Source organism: Pristis pectinata, chromosome 3 (assembly GCF_009764475.1).
Source record: "Pristis pectinata isolate sPriPec2 chromosome 3, sPriPec2.1.pri, whole genome shotgun sequence".
Taxonomy (NCBI): domain Eukaryota; kingdom Metazoa; phylum Chordata; class Chondrichthyes; order Rhinopristiformes; family Pristidae; genus Pristis; species Pristis pectinata.
The window spans coordinates 41,519,166-41,531,824 of NC_067407.1; the positions used below are offsets into that span (position 1 = coordinate 41,519,166).

Consider the following 12,659-nt stretch of genomic DNA (forward strand, 5'->3'; position numbering starts at 1 on the left):
GGGGTAGAAGCTGTCCGTAAGTCTGGTGGTACGTGCCTTCAGGCTCCTGTATCTTCTGCCCAATGGAAGAGGAGAGAAGAGAGAATGTCCCAGGTGGGTGGGGTCTTTGATTATGCTGGCAGCTTCACCAAGACAGCGAAAGATAAAGACAGAGTCCAAGGAGGGGAGGCTGGTGTCCATGATGCACTGGGCTGTGCCCACAACTCTCTGCAGTTTCTTGTGGTCCTGGGCAGAGCAGTTGCTGTACCAAGCCATGATACATCCAGATAGGATGCTTTCTATGGTGCATCTGCAAAAGTTGGTGATAGTCAAAGGGGACAAGCCAAATTTCTTCAGCCTCCTGAGGAAGCAGAGGCGCTGGTGAGCTTTCTTGGCTGTGGCTTCTACGTGATTTGACCAGGACAGGCTGTTGGTGATGTTCACTCCCAGGAACTTGAAGCTCTCAACCCTCTCGACCTCAGCACCATTGATGTTGACAGGTGCATGTACACAGTCCCCTTTCCTGAAGTCAAAGACCAGCTCTTTTGTTTTGTTGACATTGAGGGCAAGGTTGTTGTCATGACACCATTCCACTAAGCTCTCTATCTCCTTCCTGTACTCCAACTCATCACTGTTTGAGATATGGCCTACAATGGTGGTATCATCTGCAAACTTGTAGATGGAGTTAGAGCAGAATCTGGCCACAGTCATGAGTGTATAGAGAGTAGAGTAGAGGGCTGAGGACGCAGCCTTGTGGGGCACCTATGTTGAGAATAATCGTACCGGAGGTATTGCTGCCTATCCTCACTGATTGTGGTCTGCTTGTTAGAAAGTAAAGGATCCAGTTACAGAGGGAGGTGTTGAGTCCTAGGTCTCAGAGATTGGTGAAAAGCTTGCTTGGGATTATTGTATTGAAGGCAGAGCTGTAGTCAATACACAGTCTAATGTAGGTGTCTTTACTGTCCAGATGCTCCAGAGGTGAGTGTAGGGCCAGGGAGATGGCACCTGCTGTAGACCTGTTTCGGCAATAGGCGAATTACAATGGGTCCAGGTTGTCTGGTAGGCTAGAGTTAATGCGTGCCATGACCAACCTCTTAAAGCACTTCATGGTGGTGGATGTCAGAGCCACTGGTCGGTAGTCATTGAGGCATGTTACCTCTTCGGTACCGGGATGATGGTGGTCTTCTTAAAATAGGTGGGAACCTGAGCTTGAAGCAGGGAGAGGTTAAATATGTCCACAAATACTTCTGCCAGCTGATCAGCACAAGATCTGAGCACATGGCCAGGGACACCATCTGGGCCACATGCTTACCTCGTGTTCACTCTCCGGAAGACTGATCTTACGTCCTCCACTGTGATCACAGGTTCCGCTTCATTGGTGGCTGTCAGGGTGGATGGTGACAATCCACTTCCCTTCTGTTCAAAACACACATAGAATGCATTAAGTTCATCCGGAAGGGATGCGCCGTTGTTAGCTACGCAGCTCGACTTCGTCTTGTAGCCTGTTATGGCATGTAAGCCCTGCCATAACTGACGGCTGGTCAGGGACTCTATTTTGAGTTGGTACTGCCTCTTAACATCCCTGATAGCTTTCCGAAGGTCATACCTCGATTTCTTGTACAGATCAGGATCACCAGATTCTTGGTGTTTGCTGGCAGAGAAGCCAAGACAGTATTCTCACAGGTGCTAATTATGGTGCTCTTCAAGGCAGTTCAGGCACTGTGGATTCCTTTAGGTTGGAAGTTATCAGGTTGTCTGTGAGCTACTAAACCAAGTGATTCCTTGAGGCCTTTGGTGCTTTCATCCCCAGCATTTAGAACATAGTACAGCACAGTACAAGCCCTTTGGCCCACGATGTTGTACCGACCTACATAAACACATAGTCCACGATCAATCTAACCCTTCCCTCTGACACAGCCCATAACCTCCATTTTCTTACATCCATGTGCCTATCCAAGAGTCTTTTAAATTTCCCTATTGTATCAGCATCTACCACCACCCCTGGCAGTGCGTTCCAGAGGCTCCCTCAATGGATATGACAGACTTGATTAGGTGGCAATCGATCCAGCAAGCACGGATACAGACAAACCAACGTCAAATCTCCTCTCCCTGGGCAAAACCTCCAGCACCAAGGGTCTGATCATGCTCAACCAGCTCTGTTGGGTGGTCCGCACATCTACATATCTGACGCTTGACCCCAAAAACAAGCTCTCTCCAAGTTTTACCACCGCATGAAATTTCCAGGAGGAAAATGCTTCTAGGATGTTCTCAAAGTTTCCTTAGGTCCTGACTGCCTAATAGAAATCCTGACTAATGATTATTTGAAATAGAAAAGTAACAATTGGGAAGGCAATGATAGCCTTAAAGCTCTAGGGTGGGGACAAATAGAGGCCATGTGCAAACAGTGGAAGAGTGCAGAACATCTCAAACCACCTACCTGATCCATCAGGCACTACCTGTGATCTGGGTGGGTTCATCAATCTCAGAACCAACAGAATAGGAGTGAAAGCAAACCATCCTCAACTAAAGGGCTGGGTAAGAAGATGATGATAACTGGAAACAATACACTGCTACTTAATGCAATGATGTCTGTTGATGCAAATAATACCATGAACTTCCAAAGAGCGAGACAAGAAATATCTTAGCAAACCCTACTTGTGAGCAATACTCAACAATCTCAAACATACTTTTCCTGGCTTAAATCATATTGAATTCTACTGAGGCAGAACTGCCAGTTTGTATGCATAGCATATACAATGCAAGAAGAATATCTGATGCAACAAAGACATTCCTTGCATAATAATCCATTCTTACATGAAGTCATTCTAATCATTGTCTGGTGAAAGATTCTCCATACTGTATATATGAATTGTCACATGACCAGAAGTTTATAATTTAGAGTTAAAGCAGGAATATCACCTAATGAAAGAATTATTTTGGTTAGTACTGCACCATATTCTTGGAGCTCAATCATCTGTTCCTCACTTGCTTTCATGTATTCTGAACCTGCAGTCATGTCCCTGGACTCTAAACTCATGTTCCCAGTTCATATTCTCTATTAATATCAATGATTCTGCTGTTGTGCAGTCTGCAAACACAAAAATCCCAAATATCTTTTTCTCAGATGAGCTGCATCCCTCAGTAACTTTCACTTATTGAGGCTTATTAGGTGGAAAGTGTAAAGGCATCTTGAATGCGAATACCTCTCCAAATCTAATTGAGGAAACTTCTGCAATGTTCATGCATCTTTTATCTCCCACTGTTCAACCTTAGTCTGCAGTCTTGCTTCTAACTAATTCACTAACTGTGAGCCTTGAGACTTTATGAAGAAAGACAAGAGTGCCACATAAATAAAGTATTTGATCTGTCAGTTCCTGTAACTTTTAATCCCATATATTATCACAGGTCCTTTTCTTCTTAAGGCAGCGGCTTAGCCTCAACAGCTATTTCTGGGAAGGCTATATTTGGTTTTGGTTACTGTTTGTATAGTGAGATGGGGAGGAATGATGAGTGGAAAGAGTAATGTTTGTTTGCAATATTTGAGTTCTGAATAGATTATTCATTTGAAGCCTGCTTGTTCTTGTTTAACAATAATGAGCTTCCACCTATCTAGCCCAAATTATAAGATCATGTTTCAGTTAAAACTTTATTTCTCAAAAAGATTTTCTTCTAAAATGGTATAAAATACAAACTTCAAAACCATTATAGCAAAATGACATTTAACATTCTTAGCTAAGGTACAATCAAAGTTAATGTTATGCTTCAAATCTATTCTAGTATAATTTGTTTCCCATGCTACAAACTATTCCCTATCCTTGACTGCCCTATGTCAAATGAAACAAGACAAAGAATCAAAGTAAAACATGGAACACATTTCAGGCAGTGTGTGCATGTGGGAATGTTATCGTATTTATTTCACAATAATCCACTTAACTCCATTCCTTTTTCAGAATACAGTCAGTTACATCTGCTCCGAACTTCACCTTTATTCAAAATTCCAGGCAGGAAGACAGGACAATTCCTGTGGGGAAAAAAAACCTGCTGGCCAGCACCCTATCAGACCAACAATTATTTTTAGCCACAGCTAATGATAGTTACCGAAATTTTCCACCATCACCTCCTACCCTCATTGACCGTACCAACTATTAATGAGTGTGCACACAAAGTGGACCAAACAAGACATCCATCACTTTCCCCAAACTACTTACCATTCTAATACAAACAGCACCAGATTGCCTCCCGTGCAAGGCCAGAGATATAATTACATTCCCTTGGGGCTTCTGATCTTTACAAACCTTGGAGTAATTGATCTGTTCTTCTAACAACTAGATCTGTTAAGAAATATGAGTGACCACACACACTCAAAACGGTTACAAACTTAAGGACTGCCGTCAGATTCTCCATCAGAAAGTGCTTCTTCTTTTATTATTCAAAAATTTAAATACCATCAAATTCAGTGTCCATATTAAAAAATTAATATAAAAGATTAAAATCTGATCAATAGAATTAATAGTATTTTTTGTCAGTAACATGACATCACTGAAATTTTGCTTGATTGCATCAATGGAGAGACCAGCCAAAACATTTTGGTCATTTTAGGCTTAACCAGGACACAAAAAAAATTATTGACAGTTCCAATATAAATTCATAATGACAAAACAAAATTGCTTAGAAAATGACTATTTGATCCCTTATATCTCTGTCCCTCCTTTGTTGCACAAGCATGCTTTAAACTGATAAACCCCAAGAACCTGATGATTTACATTTCAGAGTTTTGAAAGACGTGGATACTCTGGTTGTAATCTTTCAAAGTTCTGTACATTCTGGAAATTAATCCTGTGGATCAGAGGGTAGATAATGTGACCCTACTATTTAAGAAATGAGGAAGAGAGAAAACAAGGAATTATCTACTGGTTAGCCTGACATCAAAGGCAGGAAAATTCTGAGATCTCTAATAAACAGAACACTTTGAAAGAAACTACAAGATTGTGCAAAGGCTAGGTGATTTTGGATTCATGGAGGGTATTCGAGATGGTTCCCCTGAAGAGACATAACTTACTCATCGCAACGTTCCACTTCACTTATTTTTGAGTCATCAGCAAACTTGGATATCTTACATTTCACCCCTTTACTTCAGGTCAGTAAGATAAATAGTACACAACTGAGGGCCAAGAACGGATTGCTGGGGTACTCCATTCCAACTCTTGTTTACAATATAATAAGCAGCTTTCACTCCATGCTAACACGCTTCCTCCCACAGCACGAGCTCTTAACCTGTGCACCAGCCTTTTATGCAGTTAATACCTTGTTCCCTGTGACTGTGATTTTTACTCGTTTTTCCATGGAACTTGAAACTAGCCCATCTTTTATCATCAGGATATCTGCAGTATTTTCCACAATGAAGAACTAATGAAAACAAAATGCTTTAACATAACTGCTATTTCCTTGTTCACTGATATTAATTCCCTAGTCTCTTTCCCCAGAGGTCCCACACTTACCTTAGCCACTCTTCCTTTTTATATTTCCATAGAACCTTTACTGTTCATTTTGTTATTACGTGCAAGTTCTTTCCCCAACAACAATTCTCTCCTTTTTTATGAGCTTTTTGGTCTTTTGTTGCTGTTCCTGAAAAATTCCCATTCTTCTGCCCTACCAGTAGCCATTGGTACTTTTTGATTTAACAGTATCCTTGACCTCCCTTAACTTGACCTCTTTCACATGAACATAGAACAGTACAGCACAATATAGGCCCTTCTGCCCACAATGTTGTGCCGACCTTTAAACCTCACCTAAGACTATCTAACCCCTTCCTCCCACATATCCCTCTATTCTAAATTCCTCCATATGCTTATCTAGTAATCTCTTGAATTTGACTAAAGTACCTGCCTCCACTACCACCCCAGGCAGCACATTCCATGCCCCAACCACTCTCTGGGTAAAAAACCTTCCTCGGATATCTCCCTTGAACTTCCCACCCATTGCTTTAAAGCCTGCCCTCTTGTATTGAGCATTGGTGCCCTAGGAAAGAGGAGCTGGCTGTCCACTCTATCTATTCCTCTTAATACTTTGTATACCTCTATCACGTCTCCCCTCATCCTCCTCCTCTCCAAAGAGTAAAGCCCTGGCTCCCTTAGTCTCTCCTCATAATGCATACTCTCTAAACCAGGCAGCATCCTGGTAAATCTCCTCTGCACCCTTTCCAACACTTCCATATCCTTCCTATAATGAGGCGACCAGAACTGGATACAGTACTCTAAGTGTGGTCTAACCAGAGTTTTATAGAGCTGCATCATTACCTTGTGGCTCTTAAACTCAATCCCTCGACTTATGAGAGCTAACATCCCAGAAGCTTTCTTAACTACCCTATCCACCTGTGAGGCAACTTTCAGGGATCTGTGGATATGGACCCCTAGATCCCTTTGCCCATGGAATCCCTCTTTCTAGTTGGTGTAAATTTCTTTTAAATTTAAATTTTAAATTTTATTTACAGCGTGGTAACAGGACCTTCTGGCCCAACAAGTCCTGCTGAGCTTTACAAACTAGCTCTTTTGAGTCCCAACATTCAATTGAAGAAGAAAAATTATGCTGCAGTGACATGAAAAACCTAAGTAATAGAGAAAAATACAATCCAAAACTGAAAAGGAAAATCAAATTGATCAGAAAACACTTAACAATCATCTTCTCAACAGCAAAGGAATTTTCTTATGGGCAGCCCCTTAAAAGACCCTTGGAAAAGAACACCATGCTTGAAGTTTATGAGCAGTCCAATTGTAAGCACCTGAAGTAGGAAATTCCTGCCAAATCCAGGAATTAATTGGCCTTACATCAAGTAGATCACATTTACTGCTGTATCTTGCCCTTCTCAAGTTACAACACGCAATTCTAGCCTCACTGACGCAAGAAAAAAGATACTATGGTGGGCTCAAGTTAGGAAAAGATTTGGCAGCCTTCCACCAATCCTTGGAGCCTGTCCAAATATTGGCATTAGCTCACAGCTCTTTTTAATCCAATGAACTGCCTCATTAGCTGAAAAGGGAAAATATTTTGGGTATGGAAAGACCAAATTTACAGAAATTGGTTTTTGTACAAAATCCTTCAAAAGAAATTACATAAAATTTACAGCAGATGAATAAGTCATACGATCCAACTAGTCAAAGCGGACATTAAAACTCCACTTCAGCCTTCCTCTTCTCCATTTCTAACTCCATCACTTTATTCTTCTATTCCTTTCTTCCCCTTGTAATTACCTAACATTTACATCAGTGGTGGTTCAGTTGGTAAAACTGAAGTTGCAAATCGGCATTGCAGAGAAGATCTGCTAGAGAGATTTCACAGACTCTTTTAATGGTGATTAAATTACAAGGTGATGAGGAAAGGTGAAACAGTGCAAGCTGGGAATGAGTCTAATGACCAAGTAATCACTCTCTTATGTGCTTACATTAACACAAGGATGCACTAACTTGCTGTTTCTGAAGAAATCCATGTTTTTTCTTCATTTAAATGATGTCTATGGTGAAAGTGAGGCTAATATTAATTGCCCACCGCTAATTGAATTTATAAGGTAACAGTGAGCTGCTTTCTTGTCAGCCTATGCAGGCAAAGTGATCCCCAGTGTTACTAGGGGAAAAAAAAATCAGGATTCTGATGTAGCAACAGTGAAGGAAAAGTTGCATACGATGGTGTTTCCATTCACCTCCTCCCTGTCCCTTTTATGGGAGATACCGTGAAATTGTTGTACTGATTCTCACAGACGTGCTGGTACTGGAATGACAGAATAATACAAATGGTGGATGAGGTGCCAATCGACTGAACTGCTTTTAAATTGGTCCTGATCTTCTTAAATGATGTTGTAAGTACCCTCAATCAGGCTAGTGGAGAGTATTCACCACATTCCTGTCTTGTGCCTCAGAAACAGTGGGAATGTTTGAAGGAAGTCAGGAGGTGATTCAGATCTCAGGATACACAACCTCTGACATGCACTTGAAGGCACAGTACATGTGGGGCTTTTCCCATTAATATCTGGTCAATGGTAAACCACAGATGTTGATGGTGAGGACTGTTGTGGTGGGAAAATGTCATGGGGGAACAATTAGATCCTCTCTTGTTGAATTAGGCATAATGTTACTTGCAACTTATGAGTCCATGCCTGACTGTTGACCAGGTCTCGCTTCCTGGGGTTTCAGACTTCTCCATTATCTGAGAAGTTGCAAACAGAATTGTGCAATCAACAATTTCTCTCCATAGATGCTGCCTAACCCAATCAGTCCCTCCAGCAGTTTGTTTTTTGCTCCAGATTCCAGTATCTGCAGTCTTATGTCTCCAAAACAAAAAAATTGGTTTGACCACAGGTTAAATGGGATGGAAAAGAACTTTCTTCCACTTGGAGCCCACTTTAGTTGTAAGTTTGCTATTAAACATAGTATTTTAAATCATAGATGTTTGCAGCATACAGCAAAGGTTTTGACATTTAAGAATCAATTTACAAATTTTCAGTTACTTGTGTAAAAAGCAACAATTTTTATCTCAATTTTGATCAAAGAATTGCAGACATTGTTTTGCTTCTTGGCTTTAGCAATGTTTTCGCCCATCAATGTAAATATTTTAACCCTTTTCTCTCTTTTTAAAGAAAGTGACAATGCTTGACTAGATTCCAGTTACCCAATGGCTACTCTTCATTTAATCGTCCAGAGGGCGTAAATCAGTGGAGTATTTCAATGCTTAAGAAGAGGCATTGTGACCAAGGACAATTCTATCGTGACAGAATATTCTTGTATATTTAAACTGGATGGTGATGATAAACTTAATTGATCTTCATACCTGCTGCTTAAACTGGCAACACTGGAACCAATTCAAAGCTCTCGCACTTGGCTGAGGTCAGATTGCTCAGTACAAACCAAAAATTAAAATCCTTGCCAATATGGCTCAGGTTTTATACAGTGTATTAGGATCAGCATAGTGGTACAGCTTAGCAGAATGGTAGAATGGTTGCCTCACAGCTCCAGTGACCCAGCTTCAATCCAAATCTCCAGTGCTGTCTGTGTGGAGTTTGCACATTCTCCCTATGACTGTGTTGGTTTCCTTTCATACTCCAATTATGTGTGAGATGCTGGGTTAATTGGTCACTGTAGATTGCCCAAGTACATCAGTTAGTGGGAGAATCTGGGAGGAGTTGATAGGAATGTGGAGAGAATAAAGTGGCTTTAGTTTAGGATTAGCATAAATGAGTGCTTGATGGTCAGCCCAGATTCAGTGGGTTGAAGGGTCTGTTTCCATGACCTAAACCAAACAGGAAACATTGTTGCCCAAACTTTAAAAAGTATACTGTAAGTAATCAAAATTCTGAACTCATTTTGCCCAACAACACTGGCTTGAAAAAGTGAAACACATCTGCAAAGCCCAACTCTGGCTCCAATCAACAGCAAGGCCACAAAGCACAAACTGCTGTCCTTCAGACTCCAAATGTTTCAAAACAAAAGCTCAGTACTTGCCCAGGATTATGAGGAAAATGCACACCTCCTGACCAGTGAGGTCAGATAGGTCATTTTTAGAATCCTACATAGCATCTATCCCACTTAAGTTACAACATTCACATTCCACAGCACCAAACATACAGCAACTCAACAAGAAACTGGTGGTCAGTTAAGCTTTAATTGTGGACAATCTCTCTAGGTGTTCAAATGTCACAAACTTGTAAAGTATTAATGAAAATATTAATGGCAGTTTATCATTTCTCTTGTCAAAATGCCTTCTCAGTATAATTGTTTCTTCTAAAATTTCCCCCTTCTAAAGGTGTTCAAGGCACTCTGGGCTCATTTGTATCATACAGTCATTGTTCATTAGTAAATCTGCTCACCTAGCATCAGTTAGATAGGGATTATGGAGGCCATAGGAAGGGAACAATGTCACCACAACCAATCCCACTCTTGCCTGACATCCACACAAGCACAGATTCTACAAATTGCATTGTAATTAGGAGCAATAATCCTACCTTATTTTTCTCGTCCCTATGCTGAGACTGCTTTATTTACCTCTAATTCTCCTCAATGTTACTCCATTACAAAGCAGGAAGTAAATTTCGACCTTCCCAGACTACATGTTTTATTGCCACCTTGGATGATGCCTCTAGTCTTAGCTACACGGGAAAAGAGGGGTGTGTACACCTTTAAAAAGTCTACCTCCCTCAATCAAGGCAGAGGAATAAACACACAACAAACTGGTGTGACCACAATTAAAATTCCACAACTGCTTCAAGATATGCAGGGACAACTTTATCATGAACAAAAAAAAACATACATTCAGGGTTTCCAACTAGATGCTAACAAGCTGCACAAGCTGAATATTACTTTGGCCCAAAGAATCTGGCAGGCAGCTGTGAGACTCACGAAGCTAGGGGGCCCCTAACAGATTTGGTGGGGTGAATACAAAACTAACTGCCAAAAAAATTCAACTGAATAGGCAAGAATATTCTGCAAACAAATACCCAGCAAAAGACAGTTGCTATGAAAAGAAGAGCAGAAACAATTTCACCTACCTGCTGCACTTCTGTTTCTCCATTGGAGATCTTCTCTACGTAGACAAATGAATTATAGATTGCCTGAAAATAAAACAGAACAAGTTAGGTAAGATGTATGTTATGCAAAAAAAAAAGTGAGTTCTTTTACAATTGCATTCTCTAAACTACAGCCCTGGAAATTCAGGTAATTGCAATCCTAAATTCAGTTGGCTGAAACTTTACAAGAATCTCAGCTTCGCTGATGCCCATCTGAATGGCATTAGACCTGGAAAATCAGATCTGTGTAGATCACGAGGATTTGACTTTACAAACAGTCCCCAGAGACTCCATGGTACAAACCCATCGGGCCCCACACTTTTCTATTTATACTTGGCAGTGTAAGCAAAATATATTTAAAACTTTTGGCGGATTTATTTTTCAAAATACTGCCCCAAACTCTCCTTGGCTTTATCACAGTAGCCATTTTAAAACTAAGACTCGAAACAATAAGGCTGTGCCTTGTGAACTTAAATGTCACACATTTTCCCAAGCTAACACAAAATTTACTTGTCACCATGTCCTCAAACCCAATCAAGTTCCCCTACCTTCCCTAAGTCTTAATTTGAGACTCCCACATCCTGCACCCACATGGAGGCCCCAGATTTCCAGAGAGAAGCTCAATGACGTTTTACCAATCAAACTCTACCACTGGACTCCTTGTGGATCCTGGAAGCACAGTGCACATGCCATGCAATTCCCTTGTATCCATGTCGGGGAAGTTACCTTCTGAACAACACCAATATCTTTCTGTGCAATCAAGAAGAATGGCTGCAAGGAACCTTGGTTAAGTATTAAGTAATTTATAGTCTTAGTAACTATGTTTACTTAAATGCTTTAAAAATGTGTTAAGTATTTTAATTTTATGGTTTTCTAACTTAAAAAAGTGAAAAGCCTAATTTTTATTAACTTTTGATGTGTGAATATTTCTGAAGATCAGAATTATTTGATGGCATGGTGTCAGTTTCTTCTGTCCATCCCCTCTCATCTCAGCAGTTATGGGCAAAGTTTGTTCTGGCTCCACAAATGTAATGAAATTTAGACCCAAAACGGCCTGCACCATGGAGGATCTGTATAGCTTATACAATAATGGCGCTGCCTGGAGATGTGCTCAGAGTAAATGTAGGCTTAGAAAGTAGGTGAGCATTTCTCTATTGCTAGCAAAATATGGGCCACCAAATCACAATCCTTGCTATCTTCAATCAGCATTTCCCTCCAAAATTACCTTCCATTGGATAAAGTTTGATAAAATGTTCCTCAATTTAATTCGCCTTTTCACATAGTTTTAAATAAATCTAGCCAAATGCTGCAATTTCTTTCAATTAGTTTTCCAGATTTGTACAAATTTGATGAGCTACAGTTAAGATGTTGTGTCCAGTTTTAATATCAGGATTGAGAACATGAGGAGACTAGACTTGTCAATACAGCAAGAAAACCTACAAGCAAATCTGAAAGGTGTTCAAAATCATGAGATACTGAAAGCCCCATCAGAAATAATGTGGAATTAATTCAGCTGTGTAGCAACAATAAAGAAATGAACTTCATGGATGAAGCTACATTTTCATCCACATCACATGCCCTCCAATTGCAACCAGCAGCTCAATACTGCCGTGGACACAAACGCTGATGTTTCGGAAGGAATGTAACAATCTGAAAGTGCTATGGTTATGGTGGGTCACTGTCCCACTGTTGCAGTATTGGACATTCTAATAGTTTTGTGGGGCAGGATAGACGTCTGGGGAAGCAGAAGTACAGTAGGGGCTAGAATTCTCACCAATACTACCTCTAGTTCCCTAATTTTTCCCTGCACAGAGGTACAAGTCCTCCTTAATGTATAATTTTAAGTTGTCAAAATGGACAACCATGTTGGAGAACAGTAGTAATGGGAGATGGTGTCTGATTTGAAAGAAACTATGGCAGCAAATGCAAGAGCAGAAGGCAGAGCAAGTGCCATGATGGGTGGGCAGGCAGTCAGGAACTGCAAGAGCAGAAGGCAGAGCAAGTGCCATGATGGGTGGGCAGGCAGTCAGGAACAGGGGAAACTCAAGGAAGTGGTTAGTTTCCCAGCACTCATCTTAATGCCTATCCATTTCATCCACCAAACAGAGAAGGGGAAAGGCCAAGGAAAACA

At 40.8% G+C, this 12,659-nt stretch overlaps 1 protein-coding gene across 2 annotated transcripts in view; it reads right to left on the reverse strand.

Annotated features, from left to right (window-relative positions):
* Positions 1-12,659, reverse strand: part of cachd1 (cache domain containing 1) — a 126,456-nt gene that overhangs the window by 57,926 nt on the left and 55,871 nt on the right. For both annotated transcript variants that reach the window (XM_052012601.1, XM_052012600.1), the window contains exon 3: positions 10,511-10,573. In XM_052012601.1, the coding sequence (XP_051868561.1) occupies positions 10,511-10,573 (63 nt within the window). The remainder of the gene's footprint in view (positions 1-10,510; positions 10,574-12,659) is intronic.